Raw genomic sequence first — 25255 nt, 5'->3', positions numbered from 1 at the left:
ATGTTCATGAGTCCACCATCAGGAAAACACTGAACATTGGTGTGCATGGCAGGGTTGCAAGGAGAAAGCCACTGCTCTCCAAAAAGAACATTGCTGCTTGTCTGCAGTTTGCTAAAGATCACGTGGACAAGCCAGAAGGCTATTAGAAAAATGTTTTGTGGACAGATGAGACCAAAATAGAACTTTTTGGTTTAAATGAGAAGCGTTATGTTGGGAGAAAGGAAAACACTGCATTCCAGCATAAGAACCTTATCCCATCTGTGAAACATGGTGGTGGTAGTATCATGGTTTGGGCCTGCTTTGCTGCATCTGGGCCAGGACGGCTTGCCATCATTGATAGAACAATGAATTCTGAATTATACCAGCAAGTTTGAAAGGAAAATATCAGGACATCTGTCCATGAACTGAATCTCAAGAGAAGGTGGGTCATGCAGCAAGACAACGACCCTAAGCACACAAGTCATTCTACTAAAGAATGGTTAAAGAAGAATAAAATTAAATGTTTTGTAATGGCCAAGTCAAAGTCCTGACCTTAATCCAATCGAAATGTTGTGGAAGGACCTGAACAAGCAGTTCATGCAAGGAAACCCAACAAAATCCCAGAGTTGAAGCTGTTCTGTACGGAGGAACGGGCTAAAATCCCTCCAAGCCAGCGTGCAGGACTGATCAACAGTTACCGGAAACGTTTAGTTGCAGTTATTGCTGCACAAGGGGGTCACACCAGATACTGAAAGCAAAGGTTCACATACTTTTGCCACTCACAGATATGTAATATTGGATCATTTTCCTCAATAAATAAATGACCAAGTATAATATTTTTGTCTCATTAGTTTAACTGGGTTCTCTTTATCTACTTTTAGGACTTGTGTGAAAATCTGATGCTGTTTTAGGTCATATTTATGCAGAAATATAGAAAATTCTAAAGGGTTCACTTCAAGGTTTCAAGCACCACTGTATGTTTCTAAACCAGTTTATTTGTGAAAGAAAAAAAACAAAAAAAACAAAAAATCAATGACTGTGCATAAAAGTTTGTGCTCTTTACAGCGAACACATTCATTCTGTGTGTTTTCTGCTTGACGGACTTTCCACATCGGGACCAGAGAGCTGCCCTTTGACCTGCCTTCCTGACCTTGCACTTGCAACGCCTGACTGATTTCATCGTTAGAATCATCTGACAAATCGCTGCTGAAATCATTTACCAGATGTGGATAGATAGTCCTTTTTCCGAGGTTCATACAGATATCCGATTTCTCCACTATCCATACGGACATGAAGATAACTCTTTCATCTGACTAAATCCAGGCTAGCAAGTGTGTTTACATCGGCCACACTTAACTTCCAGTACCTGCCTATTAACAAATTTACATCACACCCTGGACTAGGGGTCGACCGATAATCGGCCTGGCCGATATTCTGCATTTTTAGGGTTATCGGTATCGGCCATAATTTCCACCGATATGCCGATAACATGCCTTTTTGCAGCCATTTCGTTCCTAACGCGACTGTCACTGCACGTCCTTTCCTGCACTCACCTCTCTGAGTTCAAGAACACGGTCCCGCCCACCACAACATCTGATTTGTTTGGCACAAGAGATATAGCCAATCGACACGTGTAGCTAAACGCTGTGAACTGTTTCAAGGCGGCCGTACGGGCACTCGGGCAGAAGCGGCACAAGGGATACAGCCAATCAACACGCGTAGCTAAACGCTGTGAACTGTTTCAAGGCGGCCGTATGGGCGCTCGGGCAGAAGCAGATCCCACTTCAAGGTAAGGACACGCTGCTTTTGCAGCAATAAGTCACAAACACACAAGCTGCAAAAGCACACAACATCATTATATGTTTACATTCTTCATCTACTACTCGTTAAAATTGTCCATTTGCATCTGTGTAGCCAGGCAAACTTAGCTTACGGAAGGAAGCACTTGAATTAGCCTACAACCAACTAGTCTCGCTGAAACTACATGTAATGTTGTCCATAGTAAGCAGTCCCCAGCATAACGTAGGCTGCAGTCATTTTTAAATCCCCGTCTGGAAACGTTGTGAATGTGTCAGTAGTTCTACTCGAACAGTAGAATCAGAGCCGGCCCGTGGCATAGGCAATATAGGCAAATGCTAAGGGCGCTGCGTCCATCCAGGGGCGCAGAAACAGGGGGAAAAATTATGACTTCCACTATTCTGAAAACGAGTCAGCATTATAATGTCTTGGCCTAATTTAATTGTACAGCAAAGCATGTAGTCAGGGTGCGATTTGTCAAAAAAAGCGGGGTGGGGTGGGGTTTGGTTGTTAATCATGAAACAAGCGCTCAACAGTGGTTCGCCCTGTCTATAGTGTGTCTTCGGGCGCGCAAGTGCGCATCCGCGGCTATTCTCTGTTTTGGCCATGTAATAGCCTAAGTGTTGTTGGCTAAAGAGTGTTTTTGCATAACGTAGATAACTGACATAGATCTGTTGCTTGTTTTGAATATGGCTGTACTTGGAGCAGTCTGTCGGTGTCGTTGAGCAGTCTGGGCTGAAGTAATGGTCTTTTATGCACCGAACACGTTTCGCAGCAAGATATTCCAATGGTGCCTGGCACTTTTTTTTTAAATAAAACAAAGTTGCTTTGTTGATCTGTGTTCTCATTGAAATGACAGTTTAGCAGCTCATACAAGCACCCATGTTGCGAAGAGCTTCCTGGAGGAAAATATAATAAACGCGTTGAAAACGAAACAAATCTCAGTGCGTCAAGACTGCAGGGAAACGAAACAAGGACTCAGATGTGTTCTCTTTACAAATAGCATAAATGGCACACTTTCTCTCCTGTAAAGGAAGAAGATACAAAAGCAACTCACCAAGCGGGTGGTGAGGAATTCAGTAAATAATAATAATAATAATAATAAATTATTATTATTATTATCATTAATAGACCTGTTACTTTCCCAAGGCGCCCCCTCTCGTCCGACCAGGCTTTACATATGAATATATAAATCAGTGGCTTTAACTGGTGTTGGGGAGGGGGCGCCACCTAAAATCTTGCCTAGGATGTCAAATTGGTAAGGGCCGGGCCTGAGTAGAATGACAGCCATACAGAGAGGTGGTCAAGGGAAGATGAAATAAAACGTAGTGTTTGTGTTCTGTAGGCTAGCGCAAGCCTACCGGCTATTTGTTATGGTGATGAGTAAACTTCATGACGTGACTCGTGCTCAAAAAGCACATTGCACTTGTATATGTTGGGTAACTTTATAAAGCGCTATTTGAACATTTAAACAAGCCAGGTGTGATATGGTGCTAGTAGGCTATGTAATACTGTAGGGAGTTTGTCAGGACGCTTGTTGTGGGCTCAGTAATTAATTGTGTCATGGATGCACACTTGCTTGGATAAACGCTAATGAACGAAATACATCAATTAAACTCTTGACTTAAATGTTCTTATGCTACTTCACATTGCGCTGTAATGTACTCCACTAGTATTTATAATTCTTGCGCAAGTGATTCTCCTCGCTAGCGCTTCTGATTCGGAAAACGATATACTCTTAAAGGAGCAGCCGCTCCTCTCTATCCAGAACTCTATCCAGCCACTTTCTCTATCCAGAATCCAGAGTGTATTTTCATTTATTTTCCACTGAAAATGGTGAGCTGTAATATAGTAGGGAGTGATTTATTTTTTTTAATTGGTGAATATTTTATTATTATTTTATTTCTCATTTTATTCTAACTAATGTTTGACTTTATTGTACAAATGCTGCTGGCATCTCCCTGCACAAAATTTCTTGTTCAATTTTACAATTAAACATACATTTCATGGATATGAAGGTCTGTGTCAGTGTGTGCTACGTTTAATTTCATGTGAATTATAATGTTTACATTTATCGGTTGCACATATCGGTTATCGGCATCCCAATTCCAGAATAATCGGTATCGGTATCAGCCCTGAAAAAAAACATATCGGTCGATCCCTACCCTGGACGCCCATATTGGTTGCCCATGCGCAATAAAACTTGACGTGCTTTTGGACTTTTTATCACTTAAAGCTACTTATGATAGCTAATTGTGTTGCTGCACTTGTATGCACTGTTATAATTAGGGCTTGTACTATCAATAATGTTTAAATGCTGTACCGGTACCCTTGAACTTGTTTGCAGATGGTCCACAACATTAAATGTAACTACCAAATGCTAAAAAAGTACAATTTGTTATTCATTAATTAACAAAACAATATAATTGCTAGCAAACTACAGTATGTTGGCTATGATGTATGAGGACAGCACGTTCCAAAGTGTTATGATAACGCCCAGGTCAGACGGCAGAAAGACGCACTTTGCGACCTGCGGTCGGTCGGGTGGCGACCAACCACAGGCGTTTTGCGTCAAATCCTTCGTTGTGGTCAGACGTACTGCAAGACGCAGAGTTTTTAAGCTGAATCTTGTCACGAGCCAGCCGGGAACATCTAGGCCTTTATCCGATCTTTCACCCTTTTCCCTGCACTGCGGTCAGCACATGTGTCTCTCATGAGCTCATTCACGAGTCCATATTATCCTGCTCAGATATTCATTCGGCGTGGGATTGTCTTCGCCTCAGGATATGGTTTTTCGCCCTTCCCCCCCGATTTTTGCATTCTATTATTTTGTTACTTCGCTGTGGAGTATTTCGCTCTTCTGTGGATATCTTTTATTGGGACTGTGAGCATGTTGTTTTCCCAATGCGGAAGCGCTTTGAACTTCTGAACTGCGTTCTTTGAACGGAGAGCTCCTTCCCATTGCGGGGCTGCGTTTCTGGACTCTATCATGCTTTTTTCCTTTAGCGCTCGTTTAGCAGCTGATCTCTAATCTCCACGTTTTCCCTAATTACCCGTTCCTGTATTTCTCCCATCAGCTCCTCCCCTTCACTCCTCCGCCATCCGGATTAAGACCTGCCTTCTACATGCATCAACCTCCTATTTGCACTGATTGGGAGCGAATCGCAGCTGAAATGCGAACAGATCGTGATCCACCTGCGTCGACCTCCCTCTACAACACTCTGCCATTATCTGCGTCGTCATTCGTCGACGCAAGACCAGTCTTGCGTCTACCTGCGATTTCATTATCGCAGGTAGACACAAGTAGTTGAAAACTAGTTGCAGCCTACCGTCTGACCTGCACATAAAACATTTCAAGACGTGCTGTTACAGGAAAATAATCAACTTTGAGGTGGCTTTGTCCCCTGCTTCACATTCCACCACCCTGTTGTTAATTATTTTCCTCGAGCAGCATCTCCTGTTGTGCTTTATTTCTTACTTATCTTTTATTTCCTGTCTTTTAGTTTGCTTTTTACTTCTTCTGTATATGTCCTAATTCACATTTTTTTTCTTTTCATATCAATTCTGATTTATTTATAATGGCCTTAATAATTTTAGGCAGAATTTATAGAAATATACTTTTTGTGAGAGCGTTTATTTGGTGTCATTTTACAGATTTTCATTCTTTTAAACACACTGTAAAACAATTTACTGAACTGCATTTTAAATACATGAAAGGAGTTATTATCATCATCATCATCATCATCATCATACAAAGAGGAAAATACTCTCTAAAATTCTTGCATGAGTGCAAGTTGCACCGGAAAACCTAAACATTACATCATAGAGCCATTGCATTGGGTTTGGGAAAATGTTTTCAGACTCTGATATCATGCATTAAGGACTGATGCCACAACCTTTGGCGCCAATTAAACTCGGTGCATGCTGACTTGCCAATCATCAGCTTACAAAATTATTTTTTGGGTTTTTAATCCCTCATGTTCTGGAACGCAGCTTTAAACAAGAAACAACACTGACAAGCATTCGGTATTATAGATCAGTATGAATACATCTAAGCTCTAACACTTGGCTTTGTAAGAAACCAGAGCTGGTTTAATGGTTACCAATAGTGCCTTTTCCACCAGAACTGTCCATCCCTGAGAAACTGACCATAGCCACTCCCACCATGCTAACAAAAGAGGGAAAAAATACAAAATCACCCCACTGATTAGGATACAAATAACAGTAATCTAGAGAAATATAGAACTGACCTGAGGATAACAGCAATCAGTTTGGAAAGCGTGAAGCGATCACTGCTACTGCTGGGAAATATGGCGGCCAAGATCAAAGTAAAGACGCCTGAAACCAACAAACACCACAATCCTTGACTTGCAAGTGATATCAAAGCCAATTAGAAACCCGGATGTCGGCCATGTTGGTGGATATACAAATGCAGGGTCAAGCGACATTCCATACAAAACACTATATAGTCACATGTGCGCGACTCTCTTTGTTTTCACTGCTTTAAGTGTTCTTTTCGCTATGCCAGATCTTTGCGCTGTATATGGTTGTGGTCACAACAGTACTTGTGACCGTGGCACGTTCCGATTTTTTTTGAATTCCGGCCGTAATTCAGAAAGAGGGCGAGGAAACTTTAAAAAAAACCCTTAGTACGGAGAGGAGACGAGCACGGCTGAACAATATCGGCAGGGCTGTTTGTAGTGATCATTTTATCTCAGGTGAGATTTAAAAGCTTTCTAAATAATATCATGGAAGAGTTTTATTTTGTGTTGCTAGAATTTTGCTACAAAATGAACGTTCTCTTGTTGTGGTTCACTCGGTCGTAGTTATAATTTTAACCCGTGCATTAACATTTCACTCCAAGGAGCACCAGCAAAATTATACAATAAAAGCAATCCAGACTGGGCACCCACTCAGAAAATGGTAAAGCTAGAGAATTATCAAAATTTCACACTTCGTCTGTTGTTTACACATACAGTGGTGCTTAAAAGTTTGTGAACCCTTTAGAATGTTCTATATTTCTGCATAAATATGACCTAAAACATGATCAGATTTTCACACAAGTCCTAAAAGTAGATAAAGAGAACCCAGTTAAACAAATGAGACAAAAATGTTATACTTGGTCATTTATTTATTGAGGAAAATGATCCAATATTACATATGTGAGAGGCAAAAGTATGTGAACCTTTGCTTTCAGTATCTGGTGTGACCCCCTTGTGCAGCAATAACTGCAACTAAACGTTTCCGGTAACTGTTGATCAGTCCTGCACACCGGCTTGAAGGAATTTTAGCCCATTCCTCTGTACAGAACAGCTTCAACTCTGGGATGTTGGTGGGTTTCCTCACATGAACTGCTCGCTTCAGGTCCTTCCACAATATTTCGATTGGATTAAGGTCTGGACTTTGACTTGGCCATTCCAAAACATTAACTTTATTCTTCTTTCACCATTCTTTGGTAGAACGACTTGTGTGCTTAGGGTCGTTGTCTTGCTGCATGACCCACATTCTCTTGAGATTCAGTTCATGGACAGATGTCCTGACATTTTCCTTTAGAATTCGCTGGTATAATTCAGAATTCATTGTTCCATCAATGATGGCAAGCCGTCCTGGCCCAGATGCAGCAAAACAGGCCCAAACCATGATACTACCACCACCATGTTTCACAGATGGGATAAGGTTCTTATGCTGGAATGCAGTGTTTTCCTTTCTCCCAACATAATGCTTCTCATTTAAACCAAAAAGTTCTATTCTGGTCTCATCCGTCCACAAAACATTTTTCCAATAGCCTTCTGGCTTGTCCACGTGATCTTTAGCAAACTGCAGATGAGCAGCAATGTTCTTTTTGGAGAACAGTGGCTTTCTCCTTGCAACCCTGCCATGCACAGCATTGTTGTTCAGTGTTCTCCTGATGATGGAGTCATGAACATTAGCCAATGTGAGAGAGAGGCCTTCAGTTGCTTAGAAGTTACCCTGGGGTCCTTTGTGACCTTGCCGACTATTACAGGCCTTGCTCTTGGAGTGATCTTTGTTGGTTGACCACTCCTGGGGAGGGTAACAATGGTCTTGAATTTCCTCCATTTGTACACAATTTGTCTGACTGTGGACTGGTGGAGTCTAAACTTTTTAGAGATGGTTTTGTAACCTTTTCCAGCCTGATGAGCATCAACAATGCTTTTTCTGAGGTCCTCAGAAATGTCCTTTGTTCGTGCAATGATACACTTCCACAAACGTGTTGTGAAGATCAGACTTTGATAGAGCCCTGTTCTTTAAATACAACCCAAATTCCAAAAAAGTTGGGACAAAAGTACAAATTGTAAATAAAAACGGAATGCAATGATGTGGAAGTTTCAAAATTCCATATTTTATTCAGAATAGAACATAGATGACATATCAAATGTTTAAACTGAGAAAATGTATCATTTAAAGAGAAAAATTAGGTGACTTTTAAATTTCATGACAACAACACATCTCAAAAAAGCTGGGACAAGGCCATGTTTACCACTGTGAGACATCCCCTTTTCTCTTTACAACAGTATGTAAACGTCTGGGGACTGAGGAGACAAGTTGCTCAAGTTTAGGGATAGGAATGTTAACCCATTCTTGTCTAATGTAGGATTCTAGTTGCTCAACTGTCTTAGGTCTTCTTTTTTTGTCGTATCTTCCGTTTTATGATGCGCCAAATGTTTTCTATGGGTGAAAGATCTGGACTGCAGGCTGGTCAGTTCAGTACCCGGACCCTTCTTCTACGCAGCCATGATGCTGTAACTGATGCAGTATGTGGTTTGGCATTGTCATGTTGGAAAATGCAAGGTCTTCCCTGAAAGAGACGTCGTCTGGATGGGAGCATATGCTGCTCTAGAACCTGGATATACCTTTCAGCATTGATGGTGTCTTTCCAGATGTGTAAGCTGCCCATGCCACACGCACTAATGCAACCCCATACCATTAGAGATGCAGGCTTCTGAACTGAGCGCCGATAACAACTTGGGTCGTCCTTCTCCTCTTTAGTCCGAATGACACGGTGTCCCTGATTTCCATAAAGAACTTCAAATTTTGATTCGTCTGACCACAGAACAGTTTTCCACTTTGCCACAGTCCATTTTAAATGAGCCTTGGCCCAGAGAAGATGTCTGCGCTTCTGGATCATGTTTAGATACGGCTTCTTCTTCGAACTATAGTGTTTTAGCTGGCAACGGCGGATGGCACGGTGAATTGTGTTCACAGATAATGTTCTCTGGAAATATTCCTGAGCCCATTTTGTGATTTCCAATACAGAAGCATGCCTGTATGTGATGCAGTGCCGTCTAAGGGCCCGAAGATCATGGGCACCCAGTATGGTTTTTCGGCCTTGACCCTTGCGCACACAGATTCTTCCAGATTCTCTGAATCTTTTGATGATATTATGCACTGTAGATGATGATATGTTCAAACTCTTTGCAATTTTACACTGCCGAACTCCTTTCTGATATTGCTCCACTATTTGTCGGCACAGAATTAGGGGGATTGGTGATCCTCTTCCCATCTTTACTTCTGAGAGCCGCTGCCACTCCAAGATGCTCTTTTTATACCCAGTCATGTTAATGACCTATTGCCAATTGACCTAATGAGTTGCAATTTGGTCCTCCAGCTGTTCCTTTTTTGTACCTTTAACTTTTCCAGCCTCTTATTGCCCCGTCCCAACTTTGAGATGTGTTGCTGTCATGAAATTTCAAATGAGCCAATATTTGGCATGAAATTTCAAAATGTCTCACTTTCGACATTTGATATGTTGTCTATGTTCTATTGTGAATACAATATCAGTTTTTGAGATTTGTAAATTATTGCATTCCGTTTTTATTTACAATTTGTACTTTGTCCCAACTTTTTTTGAATCGGGGTTGTAAAACAAGGTGCCCACTCACACCTGATTGTCATCCCATTGATTGAAAACACCGGACTCTAATTTCACCTTCAAATTAATTGCTAATCCTAGAGGTTCGCATACTTTTGCCACTCACAGATATGTAATATATTGGATCATTTTCCTCAATAAATAAATGACCAAGTATAATATTTTTGTCTCATTTGTTTAACTGGGTTCTCTTTATCTACTTTTAGGACTTGTGTGAAAATCTGATGTTGTTTTAGGTCATATTTATGCAGAAATACAGAACATTCTAAAGGGTTCACAAACTTTCAAGCACCACTGTAGAAGTAAACCAAATGCAAAAGAAGCCCTAACTTACCCTTGCAAATACAACTGCTTTATCATCATCACTGGTTTAATTAATAGGGTATTAACCCATCCAGAGACAAAGAAGTTATCGGCTTCCTCGGACTTATAAGCCTTCAGTTGAGATTTGTCGACTCACGAAGTCTGCCAAACCAGATAAAACGCGATATCTGGGTACTCGATGGTCGGTAGAAGCGCCTTATCTTCAGAAAAATCTGACTTTTTTTTAAATAATATGGGTCAAAACCACACATATCTATCTTCTCTTTGTATCGAATCTTCGCTTGACCGTTCAAATCGTGGTAATACTGAAAAAAAAAAAAAATTCAGCATTGTTTACAGACACACTTTCAGCAGCCACCATCCGAGTTGCTTTGTAGATCCACCAACATGCCGGATGCTCATGACGTAGTACATTTTGATCACGTGGTTGTAAGTCAAGGATACACACACGTATAGTGATTTCAATGGACTTGAGCAATTATTCTCATTTATGCACGCATACACATATTTACAGATAACTGATCAAATGTTGTGGAAGCTCAGCTCCAACTCGAGGCCTTGTAGTTTAAAATGGCTCACCTGAGCTGGAGGACACAGTGTTTACAATAGCCACCTGTGTGTCTGTTAGAGCCTCCTGATAGGCCAGATTAGCCAGGAACCACTGAGAGAGAGAGAGAGAGAGAGAGAGAGAGAGAGAGAGAGAGAGAGAGAGAATAACCTAGATTATAACAGGTACTTAAATAGACAATACACCCTACCTGACTACAAGTTAAAAATAAATAAGACTCATTGCTCATAAATCAGACAGAGAGAACAAAAGCTATAGCGATAGTACAGGACACACAGAAACTGAACATTTTCTTTTTTTTTTCTGGACTAAAGCTATCAAAATCACTCCAAAGTCAGAGGACAGAAAATAAAAAGAAAGATACTGTTCTGCACACACCTAGGAGAATGTCAAATTGTCAGGAAGTCTCTCAGTGCCATATTCAAAAAAGAAAAGAAAGGCAGAATCCTAAAATGATGTGTCAATGTTCACTTGCGACCCTGTTCTTTCACACGATTATAAAATCAATCCCTCACATCTGGAACCAGTATAATACATCAAATCAAATGTATATTTCAGTCCAGTTACTTTTTCACATAAATGACATATTACATAACCTTTTACCTTCAATAAATGAAAACTATTTACAAAATGTCAAAACGTACAAAAAGTTCCTCCTCTTCTTGTCTTATGTTACATTTTATATGAGGATCTGAAACCATTTACTTTGAGAAATGTGCAAAAATGGAGGAAATCAGGGAGGGGCAAATACTTTTTCACAGCACAATCTCTCACAAAGATATTTCTCTGAGTGTACACAATGTATACATGCTTTATTATTTCTGTTTAAAATGTCCCCCCCCCCCCCTTTTTTTTTTTTTTACATATAACGTCACTGTTCTTACTCTTTTGCTTCCTTTGTTCCGCTTCATGCTTTGGCAACAGTTGTGAACTACAATTCCTGCAAATAAAGCTGATAGAATTTGAGGGGAAGAGAGTGAGAGGGACAAGACAATGAGAGCGGATGTGTGTGTGCACGCATGAGTGAGATCTCACCACAAAGCAGAAGAAGAAGCTGATTTTGGCCACAGCAGTGATGCTAAGTTTTCCCATAATCCTGAGTGAGGTGGCAGCATGAGACATGCGAGACAGTTTGGCTTCTAAAGCCTGAGATTGAGGGAGTTCACGTACCTCCATCACATTACTGAACCTTACACGCTGCTTCCTTGTAGCTACACCCAAAAAAAAAAAAAAAGGCCCAAAGGAAGAAGGGGGGGGGGGGGGGGGGGGGGGGGGGAGAAAAGAGAAAAAAAATAAATCAACCCACAAACAAACAAAAAAAAAAAAACATACAATATCCACCATGACACCAAGAAAGGGTCAGTTTTAAGACTTGCAGTCATCACGTAAATCATATATACAAACTAATGACATAACCACGTTACACACTATATGCCAAAATTATGTGAACACCTGACCAACACACTCTTTTTGAACATCCCATTCTTTGCTGCTCGAATAACCTCCACTCTTCTGGGGAGGGCACTAGATTTTGGAGCATGTCTGTAGGGATTGTCCATTCAGCCACAGGAGCATTCGTGTGGTCAGGCAGGCAGTGATGTCCAGCGAAAAGGCCCTCGGTTGCAGTCAGTGTTCCAGTTCATCCCAAAAGTGGTGTTCAGTGGGGTTGAGGTCAGGGCTCTGTGCAGGTCACTCTAGTTCTTCCACTCCAACCTTAGAAAAAAAAACCCATCACTCCATGTACAGGGGTACTGTCATGTTGGAACAGGTTTGGGGCCCCGAGTTCCACTGCAGGTAAACTGTAACGCTACATCGTACAAAGGCATCCTGGACAACTGTGTGCTTCCAATTTTGCAGCAACAGCTTGGGGAAGAACCACATGTGGATATGATGGCCAGGCGTCCACATACTTTTGGCTATATAGTGCATATGCTGAGAACTGTGAATATGTATTTTCGATCAATAATAATAATAATAATAATAATAATAATAATTAGAGTTAAATATATACTGCCTGGCCCACAAAAAAAAAAAAGGTCATACACACTAATATTTTGTTGGACTGCCTTTATCTGTTAATTATGTCAGGCATTCAATAAGGCATTGTTTCAACAACCTTATGCAATGTCACATTTATTTCTGTCCAGAGCTGCAGTAATATTTTGCAGACACTGATGGGAGACTCAAATCCCTCTGTAATGTCTTCTCCGGCACATCCCAAATACTTTCAAATAGGGTTAAAGTGCATATCACGGATAAATTCAGGAGCAAGATCAATGTAATTCTATTTTATATTAAAGTTTGGTCAAATATCTGTAACATTCTGCATTCTCTGCAATTTTTTTTTTTACCTTGTGCAATACCAGAAAAATTCAGTTGAAATCAAGCCATTTGAGGTGAATTGGTCCGCATCTGAAAAAACTTGGCGTTTGGATTTCCCGGGAAACATTGATTTTCGTGATGTCGCGTGCGGGACGCCTCCCTCTGAATCCTACGTCAGCGCTGGTTTGTTTATGAGAAAACGACCTGGTGGTTTTCTGCAAATTTCTTCAACGTTATCACGTAATTATTAAAATGGTTAACAGATGTATCGTAGGGGCGGCACGGTGGTGTAGTGGTTAGCGCTGTCGCCTCACAGCAAGAAGGTCCTGGGTTCGAGCCCCGGGGCTGGCGAGGGCCTTTCTGTGTGGAGTTTGCATGTTCTCCCCGTGTCCGCGTGGGTTTCCTCCGGGTGCTCCGGTTTCCCCCACAGTCCAAAGACATGCAGGTCAGGTTAACAGGTGACTCTAAATTGACCGTAGGTGTGAATGGGAGTGTGAATGGTTGTCTGTGTCTATGTGTCAGCCCTGTGATGACCTGGCGACTTGTCCAGGGTGTACCCCGCCTTTCGCCCGTAGTCAGCTGGGATAGGCTCCAGCTTGCCTGCGACCCTGTAGAAGGATAAAGCGGCTAGAGATAATGAGATGAGATGAGATGTATCGTAGGAAGGTGTAGCAACACCAATCATGATGGGATTAGTACTCATCGTTTTCCAAAAGACTGGACAATGAGAGAGAAATAGGAACACTTGGTCTACACAGGCTGTGCACTGAAACTGTGCAAGCTTGCGCAGCCTGCTGGCGCTTCCGCAGGTGACGTCACGAATCTGGCTCCAGACTCCCTTGGGATTTTTCCAGACGTGTTTTATTTTATTTTTTTCTGCTGTAGACAGATGGCCTTGTGCAAAATTACCCTTCTGGATGAGTGTGTAAAAGGACATTCTTTCATATAAAGAAAAAAAAAAAACAAAACGAAATTGGTCCAGAATATGAACTTTAAGGTCAGGACTTTGTGGTGGCCAATTCCTGAACCACTCTTTCACTATTTGAATCCCAATTGTATGCCCGTGCCATCAGGGAAGAAAAAATAATAATAATTGATGGGATAACCTGGTCATTCAGGTGGTCACCTGACTTCATTTTATTGCCACATAATGCTGCTGAGCCTCGACCTGATCAACTGAAGCAACAGCAGATCATAACACTGCCTCCCGAGGCTTGTACAGTGCCTGCTACACATTGCTTCACGGGCTTCCCTTTTTACCCTGATGTGCCCATCGTTCTGGAGTAGGGTAAATCTGGACTCGGACCACATGACCTTTTTTCCGTTGCTCTAATGTCCAATCTTTATGCTTAGCCTCCGAACAAGTGGTTTTCTTGTGGCCACACGGCATCTTAGTCCCAATCCTGTGAATTCTCATTGCATTGCAAGTGTGGAAATGATCTTACTTTCACTATTAAACACAGCCATGAGTTCTACTGTTGATTTTTTACAATTCAACTTCAAAAGTCTAAGTGATCTCCGATCATGGTCAGTCAAAAATTTTTCTGACCACATTTCTCCCACGAAGATGACGGTTCGCCACTGTTCTTCCAGATTTTAATAATGCGTTGGACAGTTCTTAAATCTAATTCCAGTAATTTCAGCAACATCCTTAGTTGCTTTTCTTTGCTTGATGCCAGGGTTGTAGTCGAGCCACTAAACCTCGAGTCCAGTCTTGAGTCCCCAGTGTTCAAGTCCGAGTCAAGTCATTAAAAAAAAAAAATTTCAAGTTGAGTCCACTATTGATCCGAGTCGAGTCCGTGTACAAGACTCCAACCGCACCATTTGACGGTGGCCGTTTTAGTGTCATTAGGGGCCAAGCAGCGAAGCTGGCGAAGGCCCCTAAAGTGTTTGTAGGTTTTCTTATTATTATTATCATCATCATCATCATCATCATACCCAATTCAACTTTCTCCTTAGGGATGTCTATGGCAGCCCATAGAACCGTACGTAGGAAAATGCTCAAATTTGGCACACACATTCTAGACAGTCTCATGATTCTCCACAACAAATTTTAGGTCCCCATCCCCAACCCTCTAGCACCACCAGCAGGTCAAAGCTGCAGGTACATTTCTGCTTGTAACTTTTGAACCGTACGTCCAATTTTCAAAAACTTGGTATCCCTAGAATCCTTGGGCCAAGACGAATCCAACGCACCCTATGACGTCATGTCCACCAGAATAGAATGTCCGCCATTTTGGATTTTGTGAAAATCAATAAAATGCTTCTCCTTCTGCAAATTTAGTCGGATTTTCCCAAAAAGTGGTTTGCACTCACATTCTAGACAGTCTCATGATTACCTTCAAGAAATTTTAGGTCCCTACCCCAACCCTCTAGCGCCACCAGCAGGTGAAAGTTTCAAGTACATTTCTGCTTGTAACTTTTGAACCGTACGTCCGATTTTCAGAAACTTGGCATCACTGGAATCTTTGGGCCATGACAAATCCAACGCACCCTATGACGTCATTTTCTGCCAGAATAGTTTCCCGCCATTTTGAACTTTGTGAAAAACAAAAATGATACTCCTCCCTCAATTTTTGACCAATTTTTTTCCAATTCGGTATGTAGCATCGTTGGACTGAGCCTCACAAAAGACATGAATGGATTTTTGATATCTTTCATTGTTTGGCCGTGACAGCCAATCAAACGCGTATTAAAAGTTGCCAAACAGGAAGTGAGGTCATATCTCGGCAGCCCTTTGACATATCTCAACCAAACTTAATGACATAAAGCCACACCCCTCCAGAAGGGTCCACACCAAATTTGGTGCAAATTGACCAATAGGGGGCGCTATAATTTGTAAAAATGTGTTTTGGCTCATATCTCGTTGTGTTTTGGTTAGAAACAAAATTCCAATGCCTGATCACACTGTTGGATGCCCCATTGAAGATCATTTAAAAATTTCAAGGTCAGCACAAGTTATGACCATCTCTCCAACATAACATCAATCTCTTAGCATGTGGCTGCTTGGCCCCGCATTGCTGCTTGCAGCTATATTTAACATTAGTTTGATCCTGAACATGACGTATGAACAGGTGAATGTGCTTCTCTTTATCAGGGAGTGTGAAGTATTCTGTCAGAGATGGTTGGGAGACGGATGCAAGTGCAGAAGGTCTGTTTATTAATACAAGTGAAGAGGGTAAACAATCCAGAACAGCAGGCAAAATCGTAAAACGGTGAAACAGGTTATAGGTCGAGCGAGGCACAAACAGGCTATTGTAGACTCAGCAGAATCAAAGACGAGAAACAGGAAATCAGGGAACCAAACAAGGAAATAAGGCTCGGTAATGTGTCAGCAATGCAACGCAATACTTCGCAAAGTAAGTGCGTTTTCACAGTTTTTATATAGGCACGCTGATTGTGCCTTAATCCTGTGCAGGTGCGAGTCGTTTACGGTGCACACAAGAGTCCGCTTGGTGCATGCGCTGTCCGGATTGCGCCTGAGAGTCTATCTGATGCATGAGCCAAGACGTGCAGGTGTGACACTCTTGCACAAAATTAGTACAAAAATTAATGTAGATATAAATATCTTATGCCAAATTATTATGGCATGTTACAAAAAAATAAAGAAAAAATCCGAGTCTTTATCTCCAATTTACGAGTCCTAATGCAATTAATGCAGGAGTTCGAGTCCAAGTCCGAGTAATCAGTCCTCAAGTCCAAGTTGAGTCACGAGTCCTTAAAATTAGGGCACGAGTTGGACTCGAGTACTACAAGCCTGCTTGATGCAGGCCAATAATTTGACCCGTCACGAGGGGTGTTCACACGGCAACTTTTACTCTGGTGTAGCACCGGGGCTGCCCCGGTAGAGCGTTCACACGGTACGAAGTTATACCGGTGTAGCCCCTGAAAGCTGCTTAAACCGGTGCAAATCCAACCCTGCTCGGGAGGTGGTTTAAGAAACTTACTCCGGAGTTTGTTTGTTTGTTTATATTTATTGCCATTTAAGCATCTATGGCTATTTCATGGCCAATACAGGTAATAAATATCACATAAAATTAAAACCAATAATAAAATAAATAAATACATCAAATACGTTTGTACACATCAATGCACTTCAAAAAGTTTAAAACCTTTAACGGTGAAACCTTATTAAAAATATCTAGCATTGTGCTTTCTTTAAAAAACTTCTGCCTTTGTATTCTAAAAGCAGGGCAAGACAAAATGTGCTTAATTGATAAGAGATCACCACAAAGATCGCAAAGTGGAGGTTCACCTCCAGTTAACAGAAAACCATGTGTTAGTCTAGAGTGTCCAATTCTACCCCTTGTGTAGACAACTTGGTCATGTCTCCATGAAAAAGATTGAATAGTCACTTGTTTCACATTAGTGCATATTTCTTTCAGCTTGTTGCCAGCACAGTTAGTCCAATCGGTTTGCCATTTGTCATTTATGTAGGAAGAAAGAACAGGTCTGATATCAGAGACAGGGATTTGGCATTCAGAAATCTCTTCATTCAGGGCTCCTTTAGCAGCATTATCTGCTTTTTCATTACCAGTCAAACCCACATGGCCAGGGACCCAACAAAAAATAATGTCCATATTGATTTTAGTTAAGTATTCCACTTTTTCAAGTATGTTGACAATAAGAGGGTGGTCAGTCTTTAAGAACTCCAATGCCTGTAGGCATGATCTAGAATCTGTACAAATCAAGGCTTTTTGCAGTTTGGACTCTTCAATGTATTCAAGACTTAAGAGCAAGGCTTGTTACTCCGGAGTAAATGCTAGTTTGCGGGGCAGCACCGATATAAAATGGGATGTCTGAACGCTACAGGGGTAAACTCGCTACGCATAAGGAGAGTTGATTACATACGGGCATTGCATAATTTGCATCCTGGTATTTTGCGCTTCCAAAATGGTGAATATCAACAACAACAGAACTGCGTGTCTTCCAGTGTTGCCAGATTGGGCGGTTTTAAGTGCATTTTGGCGGATTTGAACATATTTTGGGCTGGAAAACGTCAGCAGTATCTGGCAACACTGGTGTTTCCATTCACATTGTTTGCCCGGCGCTTGGTGATGCCATGACAACTGGGAAAAGGAAGTACATTTTCACGCATGCGCATATTTCATTTCCACATTATTACTATTGTATAGCACGGTCACAAAAACTGCCGTGTGAACACAAGTGGGGCTGCACCGGTGCTAACGCGCTTCTCTCTAGTAAGCAGGTTTGTGACGTGTGAACGCTCCACAAAATTTACACCGGTGTAAGATATATCGCAACAAAATACATCGGTGCAGCATTGATGCAAATATGTGCTGTGTGAACACCCCTATGGTTGGAAAACCATGAAAAAAAGAAATGAGAAACTACTCACTGCATCAGTTAGGGTTAAAAGAATTGCTGCCAGCTGAAACTAATCACTGCAGTAATTATCCAATCAAAGGCTCTTAAGTATCTGCTTATTTAAATCCAAATGGCAACTTTTTTTGGCCAGGCAGTGTACAATAATATAGACCAACAATATTTCACTGCCTTCGATGCTTTATAATGTTTTTGCAGAAATACTTACGAGTCTTAGGCTCTCGACTGACCCTGTTATCAGGAACATCCTGAAACTTCACTGGCACATACAGAGGCTCACTCTAGAAAGCAACGACACACTGTTAGCACACAGACTACACAACATTCACACGCCGTCTACACTCCCTTTCTGTATGACGGCTTTGTGTCCGTCTACACTCTGAACTGCATACATTCGAACAATGGACGTATTTAATTCAAGGGTATAAAAGGCAAGGGACTGAAGGATATAGAAAGTTACACAAGAACAAAGTCTTATTCCTGGCTTTAAAAATGCTGCTGTTGCTACCAAGATACTCTATTAATGATCTTTTAAAATATGACAATTTAAACTGGCAAAATATTGTCATACACCTAATGCCAACTTACTAAATTTCTCATAAGTCTGCTGACTTTTTTGTAAAACCCATGTTTTATATTAAAAAAAAGAGTTTTGATATGCAGGTTTAAACGTGTTCTCTCAGTAAACATGGGGCTGGCAGTGGGAGAGCCCAGACACACAACAGTGTAGAACTCTGAGCGTGTAAAAAGGCACTGAATTACAGCACAGTTACCCCTTTTCCACCAAATCAGTTCCAGGGCTGGTTCGGAGCCAGTGCTGGTGCTGGTTCACAACTCGTTCAACTAGCGAGCCAGCTGAGAACCAGTTTGCTTTTCCATAGCTCGGGGTGCTAAAGGAAGCCACGTCATTACGTCGCTGTATACGTCAGTTATGTCGCTACGTTCGCATAAACCTTGGCGTGAATATCGAAGCAAAAACAACACGGAAGAAGCAGCAGCAGCAGCAGCAACAATAATAATAATAATGGATGACTTCGCGTTTGTACAGCTGCTGCTTCTCATCGTTTAAAAATGGCGATGTTTCGCGGTCTTGTTATTGTTGTTGGTCTTAACAACTCCGCCCCCCCGCTGACGTAAGCGGTTCTTTCCTCTGGCCCAGCAGAGAGTTGGTGCTAGTCTGGAACCGGTTTTTCTGGCCCCAGAGCCAGTTCTTTGTCAGTGGAAACAGAAAACCCAGTTCCAAACTAAGCACTGGCCCCGAACCAGCCCTGGAACTGCTTTAGTGGAAAAGGGGCAAGAGTGAGTGTGTATTATGTTGAGTGTATATACTCACTAGGGAATTATTATAGTTGTTTTCGGCGTCACCAGCAGTCACATGTAAATCAGCATCAGATATCTGAAAATTACATAGAACCTGATCAGTGTAAGAACTTCAGCATTCAGTGACATTTACATACACTGCCATGCTGTGCCATTAATTAATTCTCAGACTCATGAGGATGGACAAAACAAACAAACAGTCTTGTGGTCGATTGTGTCAAATGCTGCTGAAAAAGTTGAGGAGGATGAGAACTCATGACCGTTTGGCTGATCTAGCAGCACGGAACTTCTCGGTAACAGCCACGAGAGCAGTTTCTGTGGAATGTGCGCGTATACCGGGCTCAGCACGCTCCTCTACAGCAGAGAGGCCTGGACAACCTAGCGGACACGACTGACTGAACAGCTTCCACCTCCACGGTCTCAGAAGGAGTATTTGCCATTCATTCATTACATTACAGGCATTTAGCAGACGCTCTTATCCAGAGCGATGTATGGTACAACGTACCCAGAGCAGCCTGGGGAGCAGTTGATGGTTAGGTGCCTTGCTCAAGGGCACTTCAGCCATTCCTGCTGGTCCAGGGAATCAAACCAGCGACCTTTTGGTCTCAAAACTGCTTCTCTAACCATTAGGCCTTCATTCAGATCCCATGGCAGGACAAAGTGCCGAACACTGACATCCTACAGGTTTCCTCAGAATGAGGAATTCACCAAACTCAGCCAGAGGTAGCACAGATGGCTGGGCCATGTGAAGTGCATGGACCTTCACCGTATCCACAAGGTCTTACTATAGGCTAAGCTCACTGAGGCCAGCTAGATGACCACACCTCTGCTTCAAGGATATCTGCAAGTGAAGCAGGCTGGGGTCGATGTTGGTTCCTGTTGATGACCGGGACACCTGAAAGCTCACAGTGCAGAAGGGGGCTCAGGCAGCAGAGAACACCCAAGACGAGGAGCTAGCTGCCAAGAGGGTCCGAGGGAAGATGATGATGGCTTATTTTCAGGCTCCTTTGTCCTTCACTTGCGACAACTGTGCAAGACATTGTCACTCTGGAGTGGGCCTCTTCAGCCACTCTCGAAGTTCCTCCACCAGGAACACCATGAGCTAAACCTTTGTCTCCCGAGATGGAAGGATGCCACCTATGGCTAGAATCTTGGAGATGAAATAAAGGAACAGTTGATCGTTGATGGTGCGTTTGAGAATTTTTTACAAAGAAGTGATACCAGTCAGTACTTGCTGATGTCTGAGGGGATCCAGAGTAGGTTTCTTCTGGATGGGAATAACAAGTGCTATCTTGAATGCAGTAGGTACACGAGCAGATGTTAAGGAGTCACTAACGATCGTGATGATGAAAGGGAGGAAGCCTGGCGAGATGGTCTGGTGCATTGTGAAACGGATGGGACCCAGTGGGCAGGTGGTGGGATTAGATGATTTGCAGGATCTCTTGCTGATAGAGGAGAAAAATAAAAAACACGTCACAGAAAAGAAGGGGAAAATGAGAGGAGATTCTTATCGAGTTGTGATTTCCTCCACTTTCATGCTGCTGCTCTTAAATCTCTCAGACTGCTGCACAGCATGTCGGATAGCCAAGTAACGGGGTGAGAAAGCTTCCTGGACTTAGAAGATAAAGGGTGAGGAAGTCCATGTATGAGGAAAGTGAAGAAAGGAAAAAGTGTTGGTGGAATTCAAACATTACTTCATGGACTAACAATGAAGAGTGCATGAAAACCAGCAATAAGTTGTACCAATTCATTTGTTTAAAAGTATACATATGTAATTCACTGAGAAATCACAAAAAGAAAGCAGCTTAGTGTTGGGTACGAATGCGGGGACTGGTTGAGACCCATTGCTGGACCTTAGAGCAACACACTTAACCCTTACCTGCTCAGCTCTGTGCTTGAATTGGGTTCTGCCTCCTTGCAAGAGTCACTCTGAATAAAAGTGCCTCTTAAAATAATAAACATAAATGCACAATCGCCAACGATCATTATAAAATTTGAACCCACCTCTTTATCACAATAATGTTAGTATTTAGAGAAGCACTTACTTCATTACACTACTCAGGTTTTAAATCGGCTCGTCGCTTACTAACGGACTACTCCAGCAGCAACCTCGAGTCTATCAGGTTCCATCAGAGTGGCCTTTAACTGTTTGCGAATTTTGAAAAATCAGTTTCGAGAGTCTGCCGTGTAATTAAACGTAAATTTTAACTCACTCTAGAAATTCATATCCACAGACCTCGTTTACATCATATGCCAAGCTCAGCATTTTATTCATTTGTTAATATCTGCTAACTGCAAGGTAAACCGCAACTGGATATCACCTCGCTGTACAGTATAAAGCTGTTGAAAGCCAAATAGAGGCAGTTGAAGAACTCACATATATGCCATGTTGCTGTTGGGTTGCACACTGCTGTCGCCATGGTTTCCAGAACAGGAAGCCCAGCAGGTACAGAATGAACATGGAGGTCTTCACAAATGTGCTGAAAAAGGGCTTGTTGTACTGCTGCTGCACAAACACATACTGACACACACAAATGCAAACACTACAGTGACACCTAAATATATTTACCCAGGGCTCTACATTAACTTTTGAAACCACTTGTCCTGTCGGGCAAGTTGAAAGGAAATTTACTTGTCCGAATGTGAAGTTGACTTGTCCGAAGAAAAATTTGAGAAAAAAAAAAAACCATAAAAACTATTTGTAATAAACTAATTTCACCAGAATTACTTTAACACAATCTATTCACTGCAGAAAAAAATTGGACTCCATCAATCATCAATTTATTTATGAGAAATTGAAAACCAGAAAATTAAAATTATACAGTATATTTTCATTTTTAAATTAACTTTGAATATATATCCTCCACTGATTAATTGTTGTTGTTTAATTATTCATTGTGGCTCCTGTATGGTATTTAATGGTTGCGATAAAAGTTGCGGTGTTTTTTAGGTTTTTGTTGCGATTACATTGCGGGAGGAAGTGAAAGTTGCGAGAAATTGTTGCGATTTTCTCTTTTTGTGATTAAAATCGAGTGATATGTTAAATATTAAGTTATTACTGAAAAACTATTGATTAAAAAAACAAAAAGACACTGAGAAACGGTCCTATAAACAACTTTACCAATATAAGCAATTACCAGGACTACAAAAATGCAGAAAAATAGGCTTTACTTATCCAAATGCACCTGTTGGTTCAAAAGTTAAAGTGCATAGAACCTCACAGCACAACATGAAGTTACCTTAAAAATAAAATATAAATGCCTCAGCTTTCATGTAAGAAAAAAAAAAACTATTAATACTAGTACTGTGTGCAGGCAGTCTCTCCTGAAGACTAAATTAAACAATAATTATAAACTAATACAATAAATGGCTCAGGCTTCATAGAAGAAAAAAAAAACAATTTGAACAGAATCTCACAGTATGATGCTGAAGCTGCCTCAACAATGGAAAATAAAATACCATTTTGGCAAAAATGTTGGCATCCATTAATTTCTTGTATTAAGTAAAAAAAATTATGTAAAGTGCACACAGTCCTTCACTGTAAACATAACACTTTCAGTAACAGAATTTAAGCCTATATAAACACTGACTCGCACATGCTGCTTCTCTTGAACGTATACACGGAAGTAAGACGGAAGGTAGTTTGTCGACGTCACCTCAAGACGACGTCAACGATTGGTCAAATTTGCGGGAAAGTTGCAGTGATTGGATATAATTGCAACACCGCCCTGAATTCACGGGGATTGGTTGAATTTGCGTTGAAGTTGCAAATCGCAACATCGCGAAATCCTGGAGGGTCTGATAAACGACCGTTTACTTTTCAGCTCAAATACACGAAGCGGTATTGGCCGGTTTCGCAAGCGGAATATTGCGCATGCGCACATCGCTCTTTCCGAAGAGAAACAGCCGGCGATTCATCAAAACAATATGTCGAGTGAGATGCTTCGGAAATCATGTGAATAAACTGATAAATTTGATATGTAACCCGTATATCGGCGTATTTTGGCACTTGTCCAATCGGACAAGTAACTGAGACGATGAACTTGTCCGACATAAAGGATCACTTGTCCCGGACAAGCGGACAACCGTTAATGTTGAGCCCTGTTACCATATGCTATTCTTACCCAAAACATTAAAGACTGAGAGAAGCAACTAAAGAAATAAAACACGACATGCTGTTAGAGGAAAACTACACCATCAGTGACGGTGTAGCTCACTCCAGAAGGAACGATTTAAAAAGTGGGCTTTGGCCTGTACTGCACTCAAAATAATACAACAGTACATGATTTAATATTTTACTTCATGAACTTTATTTTATTTTTTTCAAAAATAATCCCTTTTCAGTTTTGACTCTTGCAACACATTTAAAAAAAAAAAAAGTTGGGATGGTAAACCACTTTGTAATGTTGCCATTCCTTCTCCCAACACATAGATGTTTAGGGACTGAAAACACCAAGTGATGCACTGTATCAGGTGTTATTTTGCCCCATTCTTCCTGCAAACAGGTCTTAAAAGGATAGTTCGGGATTTGACATGAATCTGTACGGCATCCCCATCAATAGTGTCGTGCAAACACACTGACTTACCCCTGACAGCATCCTGTGAGTCCAGTTCTTGTCCAGTTTTGGTCCAGACGAAAGTAGTCCGGCAAGTTTGTTGGGGTCACGAAAGTAAAATGTTTTTCGTCTCAAAACAGTATGTGTTCAAAAGAGTGATATATTTGCATCACAAAACCGTTGCCAAATAAAAAGTCAGACCTCGAAATCGCTTGGCACCATTTTCTCTCCCTTCTTATCACTGCGCGCTGCCGCCAGGTGACAGCCACGGCTGTTTCATTCATTGTTTTAGTGATGGGAATTTCGGCTCTTTTTCGGGAGCCGGCTCTTTTGGCTCTTCTTACTATAAGGAGCCGGCTCTTTCGGCTCCCAAACGGCTCCTGAGATTTTATTTTTGATTTAATTGCTGCAATTAACTAGTTAATTAATTACATTATTATTTATATTTTATCAGTAGGATGTTTTCCATTTTATTTTTTAGTTTTTGTAGCCATTGTAAAGCTTTGTAAAGTATAGCAGTGTAACAATGTTCTAGCTATAGAAATAAAACTTACTTACCAATTAATAAATTATTTTCTCACAAACATAATGCAAAACTGTGTTATATTACCAATATAAAATACACAGAAGACATCAACTGTTTATCCTTTATGGCTTTATTTCACACTCGACCTTGAACAAAATGCCACAAAATAAATTATGAAGTATAAATCAGGCCTAACAAACTATGAAGCAAAGTTGGAAATTATTTTAACAAACACAGAACAATGTGCAACAAAATATGTGGCACCTTGAGCGCATGTAAAAAGAGAAAAAAGTGCCGCACTCTGCTCCACCAGTAATGAGAAGCCGCTGGAACAGCAAATATGCTCCTGTTATAATGACTGCTGTCTCGTTGTATACCGCAGATTAATCTGGCCATGCCAAGGCGGTTGCCGACCGAACCTGTCAATTTATGAGCGACAATTTATATCATGAGCTTTAGGAATTCACGGCAACAAAACAATGATCATGGTTGTCAAATAAACAATCATCCTTCAGCTGAGCTGAACTCTGTCTCTCTCTCTCTCTCTCTCTCTCTCTCTGAGGCACCTAAGGACAAAAAACTAATTCGGCTCCCCAACTCGGCTCCCACCGAAGAGCCGGCTCCCG

At 41.4% G+C, this 25255-nt stretch overlaps 1 protein-coding gene across 3 annotated transcripts in view; it reads right to left on the bottom strand.

Annotated features, from left to right (window-relative positions):
- Positions 1-25255, bottom strand: part of LOC132891965 (solute carrier family 35 member F5-like) — a 60017-nt gene that overhangs the window by 21251 nt on the left and 13511 nt on the right. For all 3 annotated transcript variants that reach the window (XM_060930144.1, XM_060930145.1, XM_060930147.1), the window contains exons 4-10: positions 21925-22068; positions 19561-19623; positions 18436-18508; positions 11595-11770; positions 10571-10652; positions 6027-6114; positions 5880-5944 (exon numbers count right to left, since the gene is read on the bottom strand). In XM_060930144.1, the coding sequence (XP_060786127.1) occupies positions 5880-5944; positions 6027-6114; positions 10571-10652; positions 11595-11770; positions 18436-18508; positions 19561-19623; positions 21925-22068 (691 nt within the window). The remainder of the gene's footprint in view (positions 1-5879; positions 5945-6026; positions 6115-10570; positions 10653-11594; positions 11771-18435; positions 18509-19560; positions 19624-21924; positions 22069-25255) is intronic.

This window comes from Neoarius graeffei, chromosome 9 (assembly GCF_027579695.1).
Source record: "Neoarius graeffei isolate fNeoGra1 chromosome 9, fNeoGra1.pri, whole genome shotgun sequence".
NCBI lineage: Eukaryota > Metazoa > Chordata > Actinopteri > Siluriformes > Ariidae > Neoarius > Neoarius graeffei.
This window is presented reverse-complemented; position numbering and strand designations above follow the sequence as displayed.